Source organism: Ipomoea nil, unplaced genomic scaffold, assembly GCF_001879475.1.
Source record: "Ipomoea nil cultivar Tokyo-kokei standard unplaced genomic scaffold, Asagao_1.1 scaffold1407, whole genome shotgun sequence".
NCBI lineage: Eukaryota > Viridiplantae > Streptophyta > Magnoliopsida > Solanales > Convolvulaceae > Ipomoea > Ipomoea nil.
This window is the reverse complement of record NW_017617835.1, coordinates 984,077-1,008,440: the sequence shown is the minus strand read 5'-3', so window position 1 is coordinate 1,008,440 and position 24,364 is coordinate 984,077. Positions and strand designations below refer to the sequence as shown.

The 24,364-nt window shown below is 35.6% G+C and overlaps 2 protein-coding genes across 4 annotated transcripts; one reads left to right on the top strand and one right to left on the bottom strand.

The window, feature by feature from the left end:
• Positions 1–258: 258 nt before the first annotated feature.
• Positions 259–609, bottom strand: LOC109186214 (agamous-like MADS-box protein AGL29). Its single transcript, XM_019336145.1, has one exon. The coding sequence runs from the start codon at positions 607–609 to the stop codon at positions 259–261; it is 351 nt and encodes a 116-aa protein (XP_019191690.1).
• A 5,632-nt stretch (positions 610–6,241) lies between these two features.
• Positions 6,242–9,415, top strand: LOC109186187. 3 transcript variants are annotated; one of them, XM_019336113.1, is made up of 11 exons: positions 6,242–6,366; positions 6,458–6,582; positions 6,956–7,041; positions 7,282–7,388; positions 7,596–7,784; positions 7,876–8,085; positions 8,188–8,296; positions 8,488–8,602; positions 8,690–8,751; positions 8,919–8,969; positions 9,131–9,415. In XM_019336113.1, the coding sequence occupies exons 6-11, from the start codon at positions 7,996–7,998 to the stop codon at positions 9,202–9,204; spliced, it is 501 nt and encodes a 166-aa protein (XP_019191658.1). In that variant the 5' UTR covers positions 6,242–6,366; positions 6,458–6,582; positions 6,956–7,041; positions 7,282–7,388; positions 7,596–7,784; positions 7,876–7,995; the 3' UTR covers positions 9,205–9,415. The 3 variants fall into 3 exon arrangements, with proteins under 3 accessions (XP_019191658.1, XP_019191657.1, XP_019191659.1); XM_019336112.1 differs by having other exon boundaries at positions 6,255–6,582; XM_019336114.1 differs by lacking the exons at positions 6,242–6,366; positions 6,458–6,582 and having other exon boundaries at positions 6,786–7,041; positions 8,181–8,296.
• Positions 9,416–24,364: the final 14,949 nt, after the last annotated feature.

Below are 24,364 nucleotides of genomic sequence, written 5' to 3'. Positions count from 1 at the left end.
CCGGCCTCTATGTTTATAGAAACTATGACAATAAAATAAAAATTCATAAACTTAATATTTTTGGCAAATAAATTGTAACATGCAATAGTATCTGTATTCTAAATAATATATTAAAATTTTAAAAGTACTAAAATAAAGTAAAACATGAAAATAATTTAAACTCCATTTGATCCAGCGCCACCATTATATTGGTTCCAAAGTGTGTTAGCATGATTTTAGATTGTGCCCCCATCATGAAAAGCTGATTTAATTTTTCAATTACTGATAATAGAGTATTTTCATGCGGTGTTTCATGGATTGTAGCTCAGGCAATTGAAGACTAGACATGGATGGTTTACCTCTTTCAGCTTCTCTCAAAGTTTGATTGTCTAACATTTCTTCATCAATTTGAGCTTCAAGGATATCGATTTGGGCAGTCATCATTCTCATGTTGGCCTCCCGATGAGCATGGACAAGCACTTCATGGATGTTGGCTTCTGGTACGTGTGAGGTTTTGAGCAAAGTATTTGGTACAAGGACGGTGTTCAAATCTGGGTTGCTAAAGATGAAAGCCTTGCCAGATGGAGAGAATACCACCATCTCAAACTCTGTGCCACATAAAGTTGACATCACACTAACTTTTTAAAATAAACAAGTGTGACGTTTTGAAAATGTTGCATTACGATGAACATCATTTTCTATTCTAGAAATATTATTACAACTAGACATCTTCAAGAAAATTGAATTACTCACTAATATTGTGAGACAATGTATATTTACATTGTAGAATGAAAGTCGTATTTATAGTCAAGACATTACAACAAGCATAATTTTTTGTTATGGCATAAAAATTATTATAAATTAACTTCTAAATTTACGACTTGGGCGTGTATAAAGATTTTTAAGAGTTGGTAAGTGATATTTAGAATTGCGTGTATTTTAAGAGAAATTTTTATTTTAATTGAATTTGTTTTGTGGTACAAAGATTAATATGAATTAATTTCTAAATTTACAACTCTTTCTTCAGTTGTTATACTTGGACTATGGTCTAAAAACGATCCCGTTTTTATGAGTAAACAAATGACAACCGTTACATTTTGTCAAATTCTAATTTTTTTTTCTGTATTCATAACAAAATGAAAATACAGTGTATCTAAAATGAAACTGTCTCGCATATTGTGTTTATATTCTCAAATGAAACTATAAGGATTCATTCCTTATTTGGGGTGAATTAAAGTAGATTTTGATTCTCTTAAGTGAAGGGTTAAATTTCATATATTAGTACGATTAAAATGTGTAATGGTAAATTACAATTTGATTTTTTAAGTATACTTATGAAATTATTGAAATAGAAATTTAAAAGGCTTTGAATAAGTATTTGTCTCACATTAAAAGTTTGAGTATATTTTATATTGTTGCACTTTATTATGTTGTTAAGTGTACTCCATAGTATTATTACTTGCACTTCAAAATTTAAGTTATTTTAAAAAATACCACTATATTTTTTGAAATTATTTTTTGAAATGTTATATCTTTCAAGATTAACGACTCTTATTGGCTCCTAGTCTTCTCATGTGTGCTTGTTCTTATTTCATCTTAATCCTATCAGACACATGATGTATGTATGTGTATGTATGTATGTATGTATGTATATATATATATATATATATATATATATATATATATAGGGAGGGAGGTGGCCTGGGGGCAGTGGGGACAGCTGCCCCCACTGTCCTAAATCATTTAGCCCCAAAACGACGTCGTTTTGGGGTTGAAATATATATATTATTTTTTATTAATTTTCTTATTTTACATTTTACGGAGAAGAAAGTAGTGTTTTGTTTCAACTTTCACGCAATCACGCAGAGCTCGTTTCATCGTTCGTGCTTCTTTCTCTATGTCGCCGCTTCTTCCTGTCGTGGCGTCGTCCTTGGTTACCGATCTGCCGTTAGCAGGAACGCCGCCGGCAACACTGTCTGTATGAGCGAAATGCTAGTATTTGACCATTTGTAATAAGAATAAGCAATTGGAAAAAGTGGGGTGTGAAATCTTAACTATTGATTTGCCAGATGAGATTATGGATCAACAGATTCAGTTACAATAAGATAGAAACTGTAATACAAAAGGGAGAGCTATTGTAAACTACTCCTGACTAATATGCTAGTCATATAAGACTAAGCCACGACCTGATCACCACTCCCTTTTCATCAATGGTGATTCTTTGCACGTATTCATTTATTTTTTTATTTTTTAGTTTCAGAAGAACCATTCAACTAAAAAAAAAGAAGGAAATCTTGCTTATCATTCTTTTCACTTCAACAGGAAATATTCTTTTCCTTAGTTGATAATATGCTATATTAAGGATATTCAATTTACAACAAATTATTATTCCTTGTTCAATTTGGACACTTTCATCCGTCTTCAACTATAAATTGTAACAACAAATATTATATAGTGCAATTGATGAAATGAGTTGTATCGATTATATTTTTTGATGTTATCCTTGCATGAATTCGAGCAAATAATTTTTCAATTATCCGTGCAGTGCGCGTGCAATGCACGTGCGATGCATGAATAAATGCGTCTCCATGCCGGAGACAAAGAAACCTTCTTCGTCTCTGGCCTGGAACTGCAACAACCCAAAATCCACAAGTGAACGGTGGAGATCTGATTGGGTTTGGAGAGCATACAAACCCACAAGTGATCTCTGTTGTGAGATCAAACAACACAACAGGACTGCAAATCTTAGTTGGAGATGGGACATGGCTTTCTGTCCCACCTGATCACCACTCCCTTTACATCAACGTTGGTGATTCTTTGCACGTATTCATTTTTATTTTATTTTATTTTTTAGTTTCAGAAGAACCATTCAACTAAAAAAAAGAAGGAAATCTTGCTTATCATTCTTTTCACTTCAACAGGAAATATTCTTTTCCTTAGTTGATAATATGCTATATTAAGGATATTCAATTTACAACAAATTATTATTCCTTGTTCAATTTGGACACTTTCATCCGTCTTCAACTATAAATTATAACAACGAATATTATATAGAGCAATTGATGAAATGAGTTGTATCGATTATGTTTTTTGATGTTATCCTTGCATGAATTCGAGAAAATAATTTTCCAATTATCCGTGCAGTGCGCGTGCAATGCACGAATAAATGCGTCTCCATGCCGGAGACAAAGAAACCTTCTTCGTCTCTGGCCTGGAACTGCAACAACCCAAAATCCACAAGTGAACGGTGGAGATCTGATTGGGTATGGAGAGCATACAAACCCACAAGTGATCTCTGTTGTGAGATCAAACAACACAACAGGACTGCAAATCTTAGTTGGAGATGGGACATGGCTTTCTGTCCCACCTGATCACCACTCCCTTTACATCAACGTTGGTGATTCTTTGCACGTATTCATTTTTATTTTATTTTATTTTTAGTTTCAGAAGAACCATTCAACTAAAAAAAAGAAGGAAATCTTGCTTATCATTCTTTTCACTTCAACAGGAAATATTCTTTTCCTTAGTTGATAATATGCTATATTAAGGATATTCAATTTACAACAAATTATTATTCCTTGTTTAATTTGGACACTTTCATCCGTCTTCAACTATAAATTATAACAACGAATATTATATAAAGCAATTGATGAAATGAGTTGTATCGATTATGTTTTTTGATGTTATCCTTGCATGAATTCGAGCAAATAATTTTCCAATTATCCGTGCAGTGCGCGTGCAATGCACGTGCGATGCACGAATAAATGCGTCTCCATGCCGGAGACAAAGAAACCTTCTTCGTCTCTGGCCTGGAACTGCAACAACCCAAAATCCACAAGTGAACGGTGGAGATCTGATTGGGTTTGGAGAGCATACAAACCCACAAGTGATCTCTGTTGTGAGATCAAACAACACAACAGGACTGCAAATCTTAGTTGGAGATGGGACATGGCTTTCTGTCCCACCTAATCACCACTCCCTTTACATCAACGTTGGTGATTCTTTGCACGTATTCATTTTTATTTTATTTTATTTTTAGTTTCAGAAGAACCATTCAACTAAAAAAAAGAAGGAAATCTTGCTTATCATTCTTTTCACTTCAACAGGAAATATTCTTTTCCTTAGTTGATAATATGCTATATTAAGGATATTCAATTTACAACAAATTATTATTCCTTGTTCAATTTGGACACTTTCATCCGTCTTCAACTATAAATTATAACAACGAATATTATATAGAGCAATTGATGAAATGAGTTGTATCGATTATGTTTTTTGATGTTATCCTTGCATGAATTCGAGCAAATAATTTTCCAATTATCCGTGCAGTGCGCGTGCAATGCACGTGCGATGCACGAATAAATGCGTCTCCATGCCGGAGACAAAGAAACCTTCTTCGTCTCTGGCCTGGAACTGCAACAACCCAAAATCCACAAGTGAACGGTGGAGATCTGATTGGGTTTGGAGAGCATACAAACCCACAAGTGATCACTGTTGTGAGATCAAACAACACAACAGGACTGCAAATCTTAGTTGGAGATGGGACATGGCTTTCTGTCCCACCTGATCACCACTCCCTTTACATCAACGTTGGTGATTCTTTGCACGTATTCATTTTTATTTTATTATTATTTTTTTTTTTAGTTTCAGAAGAACCATTCAACAAAAAAAAAAAAAAAAAAAAAATCTTGCTTATCATTTTTTTTCACTTCAATAGGAAATATTCTTTTCCTTAATTGATAATATGATATATTAAGGGTATTCAATTTACAACAAATTATTATTCTTTGTTCAATTTGGACACTTTCATCAGTCTTCAACACTCAAATTGACTCCGGTAAATCGGAGCTCTAACCGGATTGCTGACGGCCGGAGGGACTAAATTAACTAAAAATAATTGTTTTCAGAGACCAAATCGATGAATAAGTAATTAAGGGGACTACATTGACATTTCGCTAATAATTGAGGGACCAAATCATTGATTAACTCTTAAAACAAATAAGAATTCACTACTCCTTCAAAAAAAGGTGTAGTGAAATGTAATTTTAAAATTAAAAAATGGGAAAATTGCATCTTTGGTCCCTGAGTTATACCCAAGTTCCGATTCAGTCCCTGAGTTATGACTGTATTCATATTTAGTCCCTCAGTTATGAACAAAGTGGCGTATTTGGTCCTCGGCCGTTAAAAGTGACGGAAAAATTTTAAAAATTTTAAAATTTGACGGGTAAAGTAGGAAATTCACATTTTATTCTCCTTCTTATATCAAAACCACTTTCACAACATTATTTTTCACTTCTTAGCCTCTTATTTCATGATTGTTCAATTTTAAAAGCATTTCAATAACTTTAGTATGACTTGTTAGGAACCTAGCTCTCGTATAACAAACTTAAGACTTAGCACAAAAATAAAGAAACATTTGATCATTGTCTTCAGACGTGTGAAACACACTATCCTATCAATTTTCAATTTTCCTTACAAAATGATGTCAAATTTCTCAGGTTGCTTTTATGTGAAATTCACCAACTGAATAACTTGAGATTTTTAGTATGTAACATTTTTTCGTATAGTGTGTTTCTTTATTTTTGTGCTAAGTCTTAAGTTTGTTATACAAGAGCTAGGTTCCTAACAAGTCATACTAAAGTTATTGAAATGCTTTTAAAATTGAACAATCATGAAATAAGAGGCTAAGAAGTGAAAAATAATGTTGTGAAAGTGATTTTGATATAAGAAGGAGAATAAAATGTGAATTTCCTACTTTACCCGTCAAATTTTAAAATTTTTTAAAATTTTCCGTCACTTTTAACGGCCGAGGACCAAATACGCCACTTTGTTCATAACTGAGGGACTAAATATGCATACAGTCATAACTCAGGGACTGAATCAGAACTTGGATATAACTCAGGGACCAAAGATGCAATTTCCTCTTAAAAAATTAAAAAAAAAAAAAACTTTTTCGCGACCCCCCCTTTCTCAGAGGGTGCACGACTGCACCGAAACTTAAATAATAAAATATTTATGAAATTTACCTGCAAAAAATTTATTATTATTTTATTAGATAGACTTTTCGTGGCACCATATACTTGAAGGTGTCTATGAAAATCCTCCATTTTTAAAAAATTAGATATTCGTCCATAAGGTTGAACCCCACACTCTAGCTCCGACACTTTGCTTATAATTTATACATGAAGCTTTTATCATCTCAGCTGTACGGATTATTAAAATTAGATATAGATATATAGATAGAATGATAGATAGATATAGATTAAATAGACTTTGTCGCTCTATCTCGCGAGTCGTGAACCACCGCTTCCTCTGCGTCTCGCCACTTCGCTCGGCTTCGTCTTCAACTGTCGCCGGCTGGGCTCCGTCTTCAGTCTTCACCCTCAGGTTCGTTTGCACCCCCTTTCTATACACCATTCTAACCCTAATTCCCAATTTAGAAAACAATTAATTTCTTTATGCTTCCGCCTTCCTGGAGACTTGGAGTTCCTACGGCTGCGACGAGGATAGTGAGCGAGGCAGCGGCGACCAACAGGCGAGGTCCTCGATTGGTGGTGGCGAGGTGGCGATTGACCAGCGAGGAGGCCGCGGTGGTGTAGATAGGTATGTCTTACTTCTTACTCTTCTAGTCTATTTGTTGCGGCCTGTGGAGGTTTGTTATTTTTGTTCTGATTGTGCACTTACGTGTTAGAAACATCTGTGAACATTACGTGTTAGGGTTCAGCTAAGGGGAGAGTTATGGGGCGCATCTGTGGAATAGGGAAAGTGGGAGAATGAGAATTGAGGCGGGTAGTATTATAGGTAGCATTTTTTTTTGGGCATTGTATCATCTGCAAAAGGGATTTATGATTCTTGAACATTAAATTTCTACTGCAACTTATGAATTCAAACACACACTCAATCTTTTTTTTCTAGTACAATAGTTTGATGTTGAACATTAAATTTCTACTTCACCCATTCATGCCATTTGTCACAGAGGAACTGTGGCAGCGTCTTCCAGCTAAGAGAGATTGTTCCAAAAAAGAATCTATAGTTATAAGTGAATATCCTTCAACTGTTGAGGTGAGATCTGTGTGCATGTCTAAGGAATTGGTGGATTTCCTTTGTAGTATTTTATAGCATAACAGATAATTGTTACTTGTATCCTAAATGCTGCTGCCATTCTGTCATGCACATTGTTTTTCCCAGTTCATATAATGGACAGTGACATCATGATAGCAATTGCCTACAATTAACAATTTTTGTATGCTTGTTTACATGTGTCTTAAAGATGGCATTTTAAACTCAATCTTATTTTTGCAGAGCTGGAATAATGATAAAGTTGAAGATGAGATGGAAAAGGTAACATCTATAGTAAAAGGGCTGCGGTCAAAGAGGGCATTGCTGCCTCCAAAAGAAAGATTTGAAAGGTAAACGTTAATGATCATATACTCTATTTTGGCAAAATAGTCATTTCTTGCTAATATAGCTAATATTATTTGGAAGTCTCTTCTTCCTGAATAGGAGAATATTTGTTGGAAGGTCCTATGCAGTGTGTTGAAAGTACAATGTGTTAGGACTTTAAGATTTTAAATTTGTGCCGATTGAAAATATAAAGTGTAATTTCCTATCTCCAGGTGAGCTGCGTATTGCGTTATGGGCGTCTGCGTTTGTTTGGCCAAAGGTGCTGCAGAAACACTGAAGCTCAACATGGCCATAATCCTGTTACCAGTCCGCAGGAACACCATCACCTGGCTCAGGAACAAGACCAACTGACCAAGTTAGGCGTCGCGGTCCCTTTTGATGACAACCTTAATTTTCACAAAGTATGTCACAAATTTTATTCCTCTATATGTATGCAACTATATATGCCTGTTTATGTGATGAGTGTGACAACTAACATGTTTAATTGGTCAGGTGATCGCGGTGGCTGTGGCGATTGGTGTGGGAATACAGGCAATAGCTCACTTGACGTGTGATTTCCCAAAGCTGATACACGCGAGCCCTGAGATGATGAAGTTGTGATGACAGACATGGATGTACTTGGCTGTTCCCATGGTAATTTATGCTTGTGAAAAACTGCTCAGATCATTCAGATTTAGCATTAAGCCTGTCAAGATTCTTAAGGTGATTTGATTATTTCAGAAATTATTATTCATATATAATTGGTTTCAACTTTCAAGAATAGAATGTTATTGACAATTTCCTATGTTTTATTGGAGGTGGCAGTCTATTCTGGAAATGTTTTGTCCCTTCATATGTCCAAGCCACAGGGGTTCAGATACCGAAGTGGTCAATACATGTTTGTCAACTGTTCTGCAGTTTCTCCCTTTGAATGGTAATTGGAAAAGAAATTGGTCACTAATTTCTGTTTTTCCCTACAGCCAGCCTGTCTCCACTATTTCTTCCTTGTTTGAATTTTCCTTAATGTTTTTGAATTTTGACCCATGTTCACATCACCCTTTCTCAATTACTTCTAGTAGAAAGCATGCATTAATTACAGTCGGCCTGTTCTTTTCTTGTTGACAGCTGGTGAGATTGAAAAGCTGAAAATTGATCAGTGCAAGGTCTATTTAAGGAAGCATGGATTGAGATTGACGGGCAACAAGGCTACGTTTATTGAGCGTATCAAGGAGCATATTGAGTAACTTCCCTTTCATTTCCTCCCATTTTCTGTGTTTGCTAATGTGACTTGGAAATTAGTACATAAAACATTTTCTTTTTGCTTCAGTGTTGTCAATGGTGGTGGAGAGAAGAAGTATCCTGTATCTAGTTTTGTATGGAACTGCAAAGGTATTCTCATTTCATAAATTTCTGAAACATCCATTATATAGCATCATGTGTTTTTAAGTTAAGAGACTTTTGATTCTATCATCACTTGATAAAACCTAATTCAATGTTGGTTTGAGAGCTAATTCTAGTTTTTGCTATTCTGAGCTTAACTTCCTGAATTTATGCAGGTGATGCATGCACTGAAGATGTTGTTTTGTTTGAACAAATGTATATGAAATGTAAGCATTTTACTGCATGATAAACTTCTTTCAAGTGTTACCTATTTGCCTAAAGGTTTAAATTAAATACCTTGTTGACATATTGGGTATCATATAGTTTGTTGCATATGTTTTGTGCTGTACTAGAAATCCTTAATGCAGTGGTATTTATGGTCTACCAGGTTCAATATTGCTTCCAGGAGCGCTAGTGCTCCTCCTCCATGCGGTACAAGGGTTGTTGCAGGAAGAATTGTAAAAGAGAGCTATGGCATGCTGAACCAAGAAATGAATTCACATTCATATGAAGTTTAAAACCTTCTAGCCACTGTTTATGTATTTTGCACCTTCTTAAAAAAAAAATAAAAAAATAGAAGAGATCATAAAACTGGTTACCAATAGGGACTTATGTATTTGTGCTGTAAAAGTGGGAGTTCATTTATTATTTTAAAAAAATTAGTTGCCTCTCTCTCTTTATATGTATACTAGTTTTTTACGCGCTTTGTGTGAATGTGATAATACTCAATGATTATTCTTAAATAAGGATTTCAAAGTATATCAATGCAATATTTATATAGGAGATGTTTATGTATAGGCAAATAAATGTTGAATTTGTTTATTTAAATTGGTAATTTAAAGTATATAAATTCAAGATAATATATAGTGATTGATTATAATTGTCACTGAAATAAATATTTGTAACTTTGTAATAACGTTAGTCTAAATACTTTGTTTTAAAGCGATAGTCGTCTCTGGGGAGTTCCAATTGAATTTTGTGTCTACCAAGGATCAGATAGCAAACGTCTTCACCAAATCACTGCGATTTGCTGCTCTTCGTGACAAGCCGGGATCGCGGTTTGCTGCTCTTCGTGACAAGCTTGTTGTCGTGTGTGGTTGTGGCTTAGTCTTATATGACTAGCCTATTAGTCAGGAGTAGTTTATGATAGCTCTCCCTTTTGTATTACTGTTTCTATCCTATTGTAACTGAATCTTGTTGTCGTGTGTGGTTGTGGCTTAGTCTTATATGACTAGCCTATTAGTCAGGAGTAGTTTATCCTATTGTAACTGAATCTTGTTGTCGTGTGTGGTTGTGGCTTAGTCTTATATGACTAGCCTATTAGTCAGGAGTAGTTTATGATAGCTCTCCCTTTTGTATTACTGTTTCTATCCTATTGTAACTGAATCTGTTGATCCATAATCTTATCTGGCAAATGAATAGTTAAGATTCCATACCCCACTTTTTTCAATTGCTTATTCTTATTACAAATGGTCAAATACTAGCATTTCACTCATACATGCGGTGTTGCCGACGGTATTCCTGCTAACGGCAGACCGGTAACCAAGGACGGCGCCACGGCGGGAAGAAGCAGCGACGTAGAGAGAGAAGCACGAACGATGAAACGAGCTCTGCGTGATTGCGTGAAAGTTGAAACAAAACACTGTTCTCTCCTCCGTAAAATGTAAAATAAGAAAATTAATAATAAAATTATATATATATATATATATATATATATATATATATATATATATATATATATATATATATCATGTGTGTGTTAGGATTAAGATGAAATAAGAACAAGCACATATGAGAAGACTAGGAACCAATAAGAACCGTTAATCTTGAAAGATATAACATATCAAAAAATAATTTTAAAAAATATTGTGGTATTTTTAAAAATAACTTAAATTTTGAAATGCAAGTAATAATACTATGGAGTACACTTAACAATATAATAAATTGCAACAATATAAAGTACACTCAAACTTTTAATGTGAGACAAATACTTATTCAAAGCCTTTTAAATCTCTCTTTCAATAATTTCATAAGTATACTTAAAAAATCAAATTGTAATTTACCATTACACATTTTAATCGTACTAATATATGAAATTTAGCCCTTCACTTAAGAGAATCAGAATCTACTTTAATTCATCCCAAATAAGGAATGAATCCTTGTCAAATTAATTCCTCAAAGTAGTCACTCAAATATCATTTTTATTAATTTTTTTTACACATCGTAAAATCGTAACATGACATAATTTATAGTAGAGTCAATTAATCCAATTCACAATACAAAATTAATAAAGTAAACACATTAAATTAATTTAAAATAGTCATATATATATATATATATATATATATATAGGCTTCGAATCCGGTGCACCCCCTATTATAGATGAAATCATGAGATCTCCTAATAGTCATTGATTCATTCTTCATGAATGGTGGAGATTAGATGAGAATATTCAATTAAATAAGGATATATTGAAACCAAAAGGGTTAAATAGTAATTGTAGTTATTTGTTTGTTTTTTTTTTTTTTTTTTTTGAAAATGTAGTTATTTGTTTAATTATGGATAGATTTGAATTAGAATCTTTTGGATTATTTTTAGAAGAATATGAATGGAAATGGATATTAATAATTATTTTATGACCTGTGTTGACCCTTAACGCACCATTGGGAGTGTATACCTGAACTGGGAGGCAGCAACGCAGATCAAGAATAGGGAATGACTTCTAGCAACTCCGGTATGTGCATTACTATTTTTCGGTCTGTGCATTTTTTGTCGTGTTTGTTTAGAATACATCGTAATACAAACAACGTTGAATGGGACGTGTGTTAGTGAGTAACCTATTTGTTAGAGTGAGGTAGGACACATAATGTTTAAAGAGGTATTGATAGCGTAAATTATAGATTGTGATCGATGTTGGATGATAAGATAAACATAGGTAGATGCATATTTGTCAACAAGCGTGTGCATTACTTTTTTCCGCTCTGTGCATTTTTAGGTTTAATTTTTTGTCGTGTTTGTTTAGAATGCATCATAATACAAACAACGTAGAATGGGACGTGTGTGCGTGAGTAACCTATTTGTTAGAGTGCGGTAGGACACAGAATGTTTAAAGAGGTAGTGGTAGCGTAAATTATAGATTGTGACGTTGGATGATAAGACGAACATAGGTAGGTGCATATTTGTCAACAGCGTGTGTGCATGAGGCTGTTTTTTTAGTGGCGTATTTGTTTTTTGTGTGAGGGAAGTAAATGACATTGGTGTTTTGGGGTGTTTGGTTATGGAACGTGCGTAAATATGATTCGACCGAAATGAATGGTATGGGGTAGACTGTGCAGGAGTAAGGGGTGTTTGGTTTTTTAGACTATGATGCGTATTATGAAAGTAGTTTGTGTGTAGTAATTGATCGGCGTGTGCGTATGGGTGGTTGTGTGTGCATTTTAGTAATGGAAGCGTGTACGTTTGGCTGGACGGAATGGTGGGTGTGAGTAGTGTGAAATGCAATGCTGTGCATTGGAAGGGCGGCGTGTGATTAGTTAGAGGTTAAAATGTCTATTCCACGTTTATTTTGAAAATAAATCAGAAATTAAATTACAATTAAATTCAAATACACACTGTTAACCAACACAGCAATCTGCACAGACTGGTTGCCCCGTACGCACATACATTTGTTTTTTATATTATCACAACCTATCAAGATGAAGATTATTGAGATTAGGCAATTCATGATCAACTGAATAGCAGTACCAGTGTCCACACTAGTTACCACTAAACATTAGTACAAACCATGTGATTAGGTACATGATAAAAAATGCATTTCTCCAGAAACATTAATATGCACAAGCTGGTTGCCTTATATGCACATAACAAAACACAAAAACCACACCACACACATCATGCAAGCGTTAAATCACTTAATTGGATTAACGAGATGCTTAAGGGACGAACGAATCTTAAGGGGGGGGGGGGGGGGGGGAACAATGCATCATCAACTACGTCAACGCCAACTCCAACTCAACAACCGCCTTCCTTTGGCAACCATTAAACCGCTTCATCGGTTTCAGCAGATGCTCCGGAGCAGCGCGAATCTTTAGAGGGGGGAATATTGCCTCATCAACTTCATCGGGCTCAACCCTGAGCCATCCGAATCAGTGGCTGGTTGTGCGGGCTGAGGCGGCATTTGGGCACCATCGGGCTGTGGTAAAGCTGCCACTACATCGCCAGCACCGACCAGCTCACCCACAACAACAACTACCGGCTCAACCACGAAATCACCTGGGGATGGCAAATTTTAATCACAGAAACCAAAAAAAAAAAAAAAAAAAAGAAATACAACTGCATGACAACATAGAACTGATAGAATAAGGACACACGCACAAACCCACAACCAATAACACACACACACACCTGATTTCACAAACCATGCAAACACCGCCAAACATTAAAACATACTAAATTCATATCTAACTCTCTGGTCTCTTTATCTTTTCATCATTTACTCAGAAATAAAACATTTTGATATAACAAAGGAAAAACATCAAGACTGCCAAAGATCATAAACACTAAATTTTGAGATTCAGAATGCTACTAATCAGTTAAAGAAATAAGAGCAATGCAACACTATACCATTGAAGCGGTATGAAGAGCACGAGCAAGGTTTTTAATCATTATCATTATCTTTTTCTTTATGATCTGGTGAACCATCACATAAGCCTTTAACTTATGATCTAATTAAGCACTCAAGCACCATATTTAGAAGAAAGAATTAATTGACAATTTAATCAAGAGTCATCTACTCGTTCAGGTCAAGAATAGCAAAACCCACCAAAATATACACTGCCATTTCCGCAAAAAGGGAATTTCGAAACCGAGCACATCTCGATCAAAACGAAAACACGCAGTGGCATTTCTCAACAAACACTTTACCCCTAACTTGCACACGGTAACAAACTAATACACACAAATCACTACCCGTAGCCGCGGTACCCCCGAACTCCCAACAAATAATAAATAAATTAATAAACACGCACCGACCCAATACCAGTAGCGCACCAACCTAAATGTAAAAAAAAAAAAAACAAAAAAAAAAACTAGTGCCAATTAGCAACTAAATTTCACCATAACTTGCACAAGGTAACATACTATTACGCACAAACCACCACACCTAACTACACAGCCCCAAAAAATAAAAAAAATAAAAAAAAATAAACACGCACCGACCCAATACCAGTGGTGCACCAACATAAATGCTTAACCGACAACAAAACCAGCAATAGCAAATACCAACAACATTTAACTTAACCATATGGATGAAACAGACAACCACCCTCAAGAAAACAAGATATAATTATAACAACCATAAATAGGAAGCACAGACCATATATAGCAGAGGGTGAAAATCCCACTCAAATCCATCCGAAACACAGACCATATATAGCAAAATAACAGAGATCATATATCTTATCCACGCCCGAGCTTACGGTTGGATATATATTTCACAATGCCACACACCCTACACAGTTTTAAGAACAATTACATCTGGTTATGATAAAGACAAATAAACAATTGACATAAAAATTTTAAAAATAAAATAAAAACTTTATAAACTTATAATTATCATCAAATAAAACAAGCATATTTCCTTCATAAATTCATCATGAAAACAATATAAATATTTAAAAGAGCCCACTCCTAGCAAAAGTTGAAGCATGAATGAATTTTCTACAGCAACAGACCTGAGGGAAAACACCATTTGTCTGGCGGCCACTTCCATACATTGAGACACACAATTTTATTTCCATTTTTTACCGTTGCCATGCTTCTCATATCCTGTAGTTGTTGTGGTTCCAGTTTCACTGTGGCAAGATTTCGCAATTGCTGTGGCGTTTGATCATTGATGACCTGCGGCTACAGTTTAACAGGTGCAACACTTCCTAATCCACGCCGCCCCCTCCACCCCCCGGAATCATCAAGAACCCTAAAACTACCGAACACCACCTGCGCAGCCACTCCCGAACATATACCCAATCTCCACCCACAAAACCAAGCCCAGCAATGCCACACCAAACCCTCGTTTCGCCAAGCCAATACCCACCCCTTCGAACAACAATAAAACAGAGAAAAATAAGAAGCAAACAATGGAAAACGACATACCTCGACCACAACCAGGAAGAACTACTTTTCCAACGTTTTGTCCGCCTGATGTAGGAGAAAGCCATGGAGAACTCCGGTACAACAACCAACGACTCGAAAGGTTTGACGGTGCTGGGATAGCCGATGAAGCCACTAGAATGCGAGAATATTGTCGTTGGAAGAAACAAAGAATCTCAAACGCATAAGGAAATAAACACAATATCACGATTTCATAAGGAAAGAAATTAATGGGTGTGCAAAATTACTCCAATACTCCTAAATATATTACAGATCAGCTAAAAGAATATAAAATAGCCAATAAATCTGAACCATTAAAATAAAGAAAAGGATGCTCAGGATCGATTCTCACGAACTCACCTGACTAGGGGGTGTGCACCGGATTCAAAATATATATGTATATATATATATATATATATATATATATATATATATATATATATATATATATATTTTTTTTTTTTTTGAAAACCAGTCATAATTTATTTTTTTTTAAAAGTAGAATGAAATAATGAATTTATATAATTATTGGAGTGAAATGAGGATTGAAATACCACTGGGCGAGAACTCTGGACTAGGGGTGTAAATGAGCCGAGCAGCTCGCGAGCCGCTTGCGAGCGGCTCGGTCAAAGCTCGGCTCGAGCTCGGTCAATATCGAGCTCGAGTCGAGCTCGAGCGGCTCATTTAGTAATCGAGCTCGAGCCGAGCCTAGATATTCTAGGCTCGTGGCTCGTCGAGCCGCTCGCGAGCCATATAATATATAATATATAATATATATAATATAATATAATAATAATATATATAAATAACAATTAGAAATTAGAATTTTAAACTCAAAATCTCTAAAAGATTTCTATTATTTATGTATGGATAAAAAAAATAGTTTGAATTTTAAACCAAAAGTATTAAATATGTCAAATTCAATGTCAAAATCGAGCTCGAACTCGAGCTCAAGATCGAGCTCGAGCAGCCCGAAAATTACCGAGCTCGAGCTCGAGCATCAGTTCTCGAGCTCGAACTCGAACTCGAGCCGAGCCTCCATTAACGAGCACGAGCTCAAGCCTACCCAGGCTCAAGCTCGGCTCGGCTCGTTTACACCCCTACTCTGGACACAAAATATAAAAGGGTGGGTATTTCTCAACCACAAAGGCCAGGTAGGAGGAATGTCTCGAACGCTTGGCGAGGAGTTAGTGCGGCAGCATCGATTCTGGATATGGGAATTAACGCGTAATGCTTTTTGTTTCTGTTGTGCAGATAAAGTGGAGGATGTTGATCATATATATCTTCAGGTGGTGCCCGGCGGCGAGAGACATCTGGGCAGCGGCCATTCACCAGCAAACAGCGGCTCGCCTGGAGTGCATGGATTGGAGGGACTGATTCTCGGCCAATCTCAAGGGTGACGTCAAACTCGGCTTTGAGGAGGACTGGCCGGAGCGGTGTGGCTTTGGAAATGGCGGAACGACGGGGTTTTCAACTCTATTGGCTACAGGATTGATCACAAGCTGGCTTGGCTCATGCGTTACGATTCTGAGGTGAAGGCTGAGTTCGCGTCAAGACGAGGTCCTGCGCCGGCCATGTTGTCACCGGTGTACACCAATGTTCGATGGCTGAAGCTCAACGTTGATGGGTGCGTCAAGGGCAGCGGGGTGGCTGGCTGCGGCGGCGCTCTGCGAGATCAGAATGGGGGATGGTGCTGCGGCTTCACCCACAACATTGGGCGGTGCTCTATCGACGAGGCAGAAGAATGGGCTGTCCTACAAGGGGTTCGACTGGCGAAGTCTTATGGTGCAACTAGGCTCTTAATTGAGTGTGACTCTAGAGCCACTGTCCAGAGCATGAATAGCGAAGTTGCTAGCGGGGAACAGGATATTAATGTCATCTGGTGGTGCAAGCGAGAAGTTGCAAACATGGAGGAGGCCGAGGTTAGACATGTATTCGGGAGCAAAACATGGTAGCTGACAGGTTGGCCTCGATGGCGCTGTCCCACCAGATCGGGTTGAGAATCCGGCCTGGAGGAAGCATCACTGGAAATAAGTGACCTGATCGGGCAAGATAAAATTGGAGTAACCTTCCAAAGACGTACCCGAGTAGGACCTCGGGGTGTTTAGCCTTTTTTTTTTTTTTTTTGTGTTCTTTGGGTACGTTATCCCCTCTTTGTAACAAAAAAATAAAAAATAAAAAAATAAAAAAAAAAAATCAACAATTTTAAAGTTAATAACTAACTTTGATACCAGGACTATGTGGTCTAATGGTATCCGGGTTAGACTTTCACTTGGAAGGTTGTGAGTTCGAGCCTCAGTGGAGGCATTATTGGTTCTTTGTGTTTTAGTAGGTTGTAATAGAGCCAGTGGAGAAAATATCATTTTTAATTCCTCGAGTATAATACATGTATTAATTTTAGTCCTTTACTACTCCAATTTTCAAATTAGATGCATGACTATTCAATTTGTATCATATTTGGTCCTTGACTATTAACATTTTCAAATTAGACGCATGACTATTTAATTTGTATCGCATTTAGTCTTGCTATTAAATTTTCTGGTCAAAATTTCGATCAAGTCACCAGTGACCTACTAATTTATTTAATTTGTATTTAAAAATTATTTCAATAATTTTTAAATTAAAAAATTTTGAAAAAAAAAAAAAAACGTCGGTCACCCCCCACCCTCCTCCTTTGTCTCCGCCGGAGACGAAGGAGAAGGGGGGTATTTGGCGTTCTCTATCTCCCCCTCTTCCTTCATCTCCGCTGAAGACGAAGTGCGACAGAGACGATGGAGGAAGGAGCCCTCTTTTCTTCCTTCGCATTAATACGATATAAAATTTTGCATTTGACATTGATAAAACGGTCCACTTAATTTACAATATATATTCAACACAAATGAGAAACTATGCCTATTATCATTGTCTTTTTGGAGAAGGAGGATTTGGTTATGTTTTTTAAGATGCACTGAGCCAAGACACTAAAATTGCAATGAAGCACACCAGGAGACTAGATCAAATCAAGAATTTGTTTCTTGCGAAGTAGCAACAAGAGGAAGCACGGATCATGCCAATTAACAGGGTTTTGTGTTGCAAAAACTATACTTAGGGTACTATCTAGTGATGGTGTTTCCTTCTAAAAGTGTCATTGCACAAATTAATCTAATATTTATGCCACAGGTTATAGTTATGTATTCTTGAAATATTTATTTTTATGAAACATTTGATAATCTTGCTTTGATATACGTCAAGATACCGAATGATACTTTGAAAAATTCTGAAACATTAATTTAAAAATACACATCAGGCATTAGACAATTTTTTAATTTTTTTTATTATTATTTTTTATATAAGAAAACATGTCTCCATGCCGTAGATAAAGAAACCTTCTTCGTTTTGACCCGAGACGAAGAAGGTTTCTTCGTCTCCGGCCATGGAGACGAATCCATGCCCGAAGACGTGTTTTTTGTTTTAATTTTAAATAATTAGTTTTAAATAATTATTTTTTAAAAATATTTTAAATTGGAGGTGACCTGTTAAAAATTTGAAAAAACTTACAAATTAGACTAATTGTATGAAATTTGTTAGTTTAGGAACCCAATTGTATGTTTTTTGAATTCAATAACCTAATTATGTTTTGGTGTGTAGTTCGATGAACTATTTGACACTTATTTCATAAATAAATAAAATTAAAAGTTGCAACAAGTCTACCAGGACTATGTGGTCTAATGGTACCCGAGTTGGACTTCCATTTGGAAGATTATGAGTTTAAGCCTCAGTGGAGGCGTTATTGGTTCTTTGTGTTTCAGTAGGTTGAGAAAGTAAAAAAAAAAAAGTTGCGACAAGTCTCTTGTTTTTTATTTTTTATTTTTTATTTTTATGTCTTAATTTGTTTGGTTCTTGTTTGCACTTTACACCTAAGAACAAAGAGTATTAAATTAGTTAGCTGTCATAATCCTTGACCCTTGATGGCGTAATTAAGGGCAAATAAAGAAAAGATGCTTCACACTTTATATCTTCTCCATGTCTCCATCAATCCTCTGCATGGTGCACACGGAAGCAAACACGACGTTGTTTTGACTAAAAACGCGCATCCCACTTAAAAAAAAAAATCAGTTTCGATTTCCCTCAACAACATTATGTTGTTTATTCATTCTGGATTTTTAGTTCATTGATTCTGAATTTTTAGTTCATTGATTTTGGATTTTTAGTTCATTGATTCTGGATATTTTGACGGAAATCGAAACTGTTTTTTTTTTTTTTTTTTTTTCATTCATGCTGGGTATTTAATTCATTCATTACGGATTTTTAGTTCATTGATTCTGGATATATAGTTCAAATTATGCACAACATAATGCTGTTGTCGGGAATCGAAATTGTTTGTTTGTTTTTTTTTTTTTTTTAAATGGACGCGCGTTTTTAGTCGAAACGACGTCGTTTTTGCATCCGTGTGCACCTTGCATGATGCACACGGATGCACAACATAATTTGCCTGTCTCCATCATGCACATACATATACGGCAAATTATGCTGTGCAACTGTGTGCACCATGCATGGTGCACACTGTTCTATGTTCATAATTACTGAACTATATGTTTATAATTATAAAGTTATATATTCATAATTTTTGAACTTCATATTCATAATTATTGAACTCTATATTCACAATTACAGAACTCTATGTTCATATTCATAATTATAGAGCTATAGAGTTATGTTGTGCAACCGTGTGCACCATGCAAGGTGCACATGGTTCTAATTCATAATTTCTATACTGTAAATTTATAAAATCTATATTGTAAATTCATAATTTCGATACAGTAGATTCATTAAACTTTTAGCCTCGTAGTTATTATGACACTTGGTGGCAGTGGTGGACCCAGGAATTTTTTTCAGCGGGGGCAAAATATTAAAGCAAAATTGATAATTAGAAAAAAAAATGAAACGTACACTTAAAAAGTATAACCATAAATAATGTTGGATATAGAAAAATTATAAAACACATCAAAACATTATAAAAATATTCATAACAAAATATGAACATAATCAATTTGATAAAATAATTTGAATAAAAGATCCATTACACATCTCATCATGTGAAATAATGAGAAAAGGTAGTATGAATAGTGAAAGCAGATAGAAGGGATTTGAACCCTAGAAAAGGTAGTATGAATAGTGAAAGCAGATAGAAGGGATTTGAACCCTAGCATGCCTTCAAGACAATCACACGCTCAGCCAATTAGACTAAGGCACATTTTATAAACATTTCTCTATTTTTTAATACTTATACTAAAACTTGTATTATATGTACACATATACATACAAAAGTTATATAAGGGGTAGGGGTGGGATGAGTGGGGGCAGCTGACCCCACTGCCCCAACAGTAGGTCCGCCACTGCTTGGTGGAATGTCAAACCATTAAATATCAAATTAAAATACCTACTATTTAAAAATGAAACAGAGTGATTAGTAAGGGATCGCACCCACAAATTATGATTCGTTTAATCGTTTTAAAATAAAACATAAGAGAGTTTAATACTTAATTGGACAAAAATACTAGAGTTGGCAAAACGGGTCACGCCCTATCATGGGTGAGAAAGAAACGAGCTAGGGTCAACCTTGCCTCAATCGTTATGCTATGGATCCGTGTCCAACATGCAATGTGGACACGGTAACAATATCGTTAGTGGCACCGTTATCTTTAACTTTTTTTAAAAAAAAAATCAAACCGCTTCGTTATAGGTGTATATGTTCATAATTTTATCACTATATGTTCAAAATTGTAAGTTCATAATGTCAGAGCTCTGTGTTCATAATTCCATGACTGTACATTCATACTTTCATAACTGTACATTCATAATTCCGTAACTGTACATTCATAATTCCGTAACTATACATTCATAATTTTCGAAGCTCTATGTTCATAATTTTATCACTATATGTTCATAATGTCAGAGCTCTGTGTTCATAATTCCATAACTTACATTCATAATTCCATAACTTACATTCATAATTCCATAACTGTACATTCATAATGTCACAAACGAATACCGTTGTTAACGCCGTTAACGGCGAGACAAAATCAATTTTTTTTTAACTGAATAGCCGTGCTTTTCCTGAAAACGACATCGTTTTGGACTCGTGTCCACAATGCATTGTGGACACGAGTCCACAGCATAATTTGCGACCTTGCCTGTTTCAAATGCAGGTTCGGATTTTTAGCCCAAACGGGCCATCTTGGAAGCCCAATTCCTATTGATTTTTTTTTTTTTTATATCCGAATGGAGGGGGATACCCAAACAAAACAACAAGCCACCCTAACGAGTCGCCTGAACAATTCTCCTTGGAGTTGAAGCTCCAATCCGATCCATGTCCACCAACTCCAGTACCTCCGGCGGGGGTTCTGCAAACATACGGATGCCTCTCTCACTTGGACCTCCCAGGGACGCAAGCTTGTCTGCCACCTTGTTCTGTTCTCTGTAGATTTGCTCGTACCGGATCTCCTCCAAGCAAGCCGCCTCTCGTGCGCACAGCTTTCCAATGTTTTGGCAATGGGTCTTCCAATCAACCTTCTTTCGCAGGCTCTCTACCACACCCTTAGAATCGCACTCAAGGATAATCCTCATGGCGCCAAAATTCCTGGCCATTTGCAGCCCCTTTAACACTCCCCATGCCTCCGCAGCTTCAATGGAGCATCTCCCAATCTTGTATGAGAAGCCTCGCGGCACCACCTGCCGTCCTTATCTCGCAGCACTCCCCCACAGCTCGCCACACCGCTTTGTCTGCAGCAGCCATCAACATTCAGCTTCCACCAGCCTGCCGTCGGCCTCTTCCAAGCCAGCTGTGCAACTGCAACGCAAGGCGCCCTGTTTAGCGGACGCCAGTTTCTCCCAAAAGCCCCCGCTACCTCATTGTCGTATCTGCGCAGCCAAGAGATCTTTTGTTCGACGGGCAAAATGGTCCCATTGAACAATTCGTCATTTTTCCATCGGCACAGCCACCAAATCCGACATGCAAACTGCTCCGGCCATCCTTCTGGAAAACCACGGCTGGCATCTGCTCGAAGATTGGTTTCAAACCAATTTGTTCAGTCTAAACCGCGTAGGTGATCAGTTGTTCGCCGATGTAAAGCATCCTCCCAGATTTGATAAATTAATTAAATATTTTTAATTATTTGTATAACCTAAAACTCAAACCTCTAACCTAGTTAAGAACTGAAACCACTACCGACTCAATACAATAAATTTTTCGAACAAACCATTTGTGCGTGTGCTTATATATAATGTATTTTTAGATCATTAAATTTCAATTTATGTTTAGATAATTAGATTTTAATTTGTAATATAATTATAATTTATTTAATTTAAATTTAACACTAATATAATTTATATATAATGATTTTATTTTATAATTATAATATTATTAAGTTATAAATTTTATAAAATATTTATAACTTTAGATAGTTTATGTACTAAATGAACTTTATATTCACTATATTAATATATTAATATTTATATAAAGTTACAATTAATAATATTAATTAACACTTTTAATAAACATAATATGACTAAGTTATATATCTCAGTGTTGCAAAAATCGCGCATAGGCGCTAGACGATTGGCCCCTCCTTGGCGTCTTAGGCAGTCCCCATACGCCTAGCGATTTTTTCAACATTGATATATATATATATATATATATATATATATATATATATATAATTTATTTAAGAAGGAATGAATTATATAAATAAATAGTTATACAAAATAATTCACAAATTGTCATTAGCATATTTAGTTTTAATAGTCTTAAACTAATTGAAAGGTTAGAAGTTCAATTCATATAGTATACATTAATTTTAAAAACTAATTCAAACGTCAATTAAATAAAATATATTTAAATAAATTTGAGGTGGGTGTCGGTAGTGGATTATTGGGTTATAGTATAATCCAAAAACTTATAAGCTTAAGTACCCTAAACTGGTTAAATAAATCAATTGAGTCCAATTCTTTCAACTCTAGTCGGTAACCACTAACCTTTCACAGTGGACGATTTTCTATTTTGAATTTGGACTTAAAAATTTAAAGTTCTTTCTATAAGATTAGAAGCATAGAAATTTTAAAAAGATACCGATACATAGAAAATTGGTTCCAAACTGTGTTGGCATGACTTGAGATTGTGCCCCCATCATGAAAAACTGATTTAATTTTTCAATTACTGATAATAGAGTGTTTCCATGCGGTGTTTCATGGATTGTAACTCAGGCAATTGAAGACTAGATATGGATAGTCTACCTCTTGCAGCTTCTCTCAAAGCTTGATTGACTAATAGACCGAGTCTATCTTCGGCCAGGCACAAGTCAAACACCGTATGAGTTATGAAAAGGTAAGAAACTGAATATTAAATACTTTCTCATTTTTGGCTCACGATGTTTTATTTTGAAGGATAGAAATCCTGTTGCAAAATTTGAACCAAAAAGCGACGAGGGGATCTTTCCCGGTTATTCAACGAACAGCAGGGCATATCGTGTATACAACAAAGTGATCAAGACCATCATGGAGTCTACAAATGTTGTAATTGATGATCAACCGAATGATATTGTTGAAGTTTCACAACCTGAGTCAGTGACAGAACCTAATGCAAACAGTTATGAAACTCCTGAACCAGATCCAGAGTTGCCTACGCCATCATCCACGCCAACTTAACCTGACCCAGAACCAGAATCAGAATCTGATATTGATCAAGACGACATTGACATTCCAACACGCATCCACAATAGATCATCCATCTTCAAAAGTAATTTTGTCATCATCTTTAGTGATAAGGTCCACAAGTTCATTACTCTCTAATTCCTTTTGTGATTTCAAGAATATTTTAGGGTGTCAATGTGTCATTGTCTAATGTGTCCTATGAAATACCTGTAAATTTTCCTTTGTCTAAAGCTGAGTTTTTATGTGTTCCTTTACCTAATTTGGTGCCCTCTACTTCAATATCCTTGCACTCATCAAATCTTGACAATTCTTCATCTTTGCCAGTGTAATATTCTGCATCTGTGATAGGATATGTTTTAGGATCAGGGAAATTCTCTTTTGAATTAATGGTTTTGTTCCTACATGCTCTCACACTGCATATATGTTTTATTTGGAGTGTGTCTATGATTGATTTTTTCTCTATTTTATCTTTTTTAATTTTCTCGCAATTAGTCTTTTTTGTTGCCTACTACTCTATGTGTTTACTAAACTGCGGGTTAATTCTTTGTGTTTTGTTTTTGATTGTTTTCTATGTGTTTAGTAAATGTTCTACTTGCGTTGTTTTGAGTGTTTTTGAACTGATAAACCTATTTTTGCTTAGGTTATTTTATTGGTGTTTCTTGTGTTGAATCTTTGAATTCTCTATGGTTACTTGAATGAAAATTTGATGCAATTTGTTTAATATTTGTATTCTCATGTATTACTATGTGAATGTGTTTTTGTTGGTCCGGTCATGACCGTATCTGTG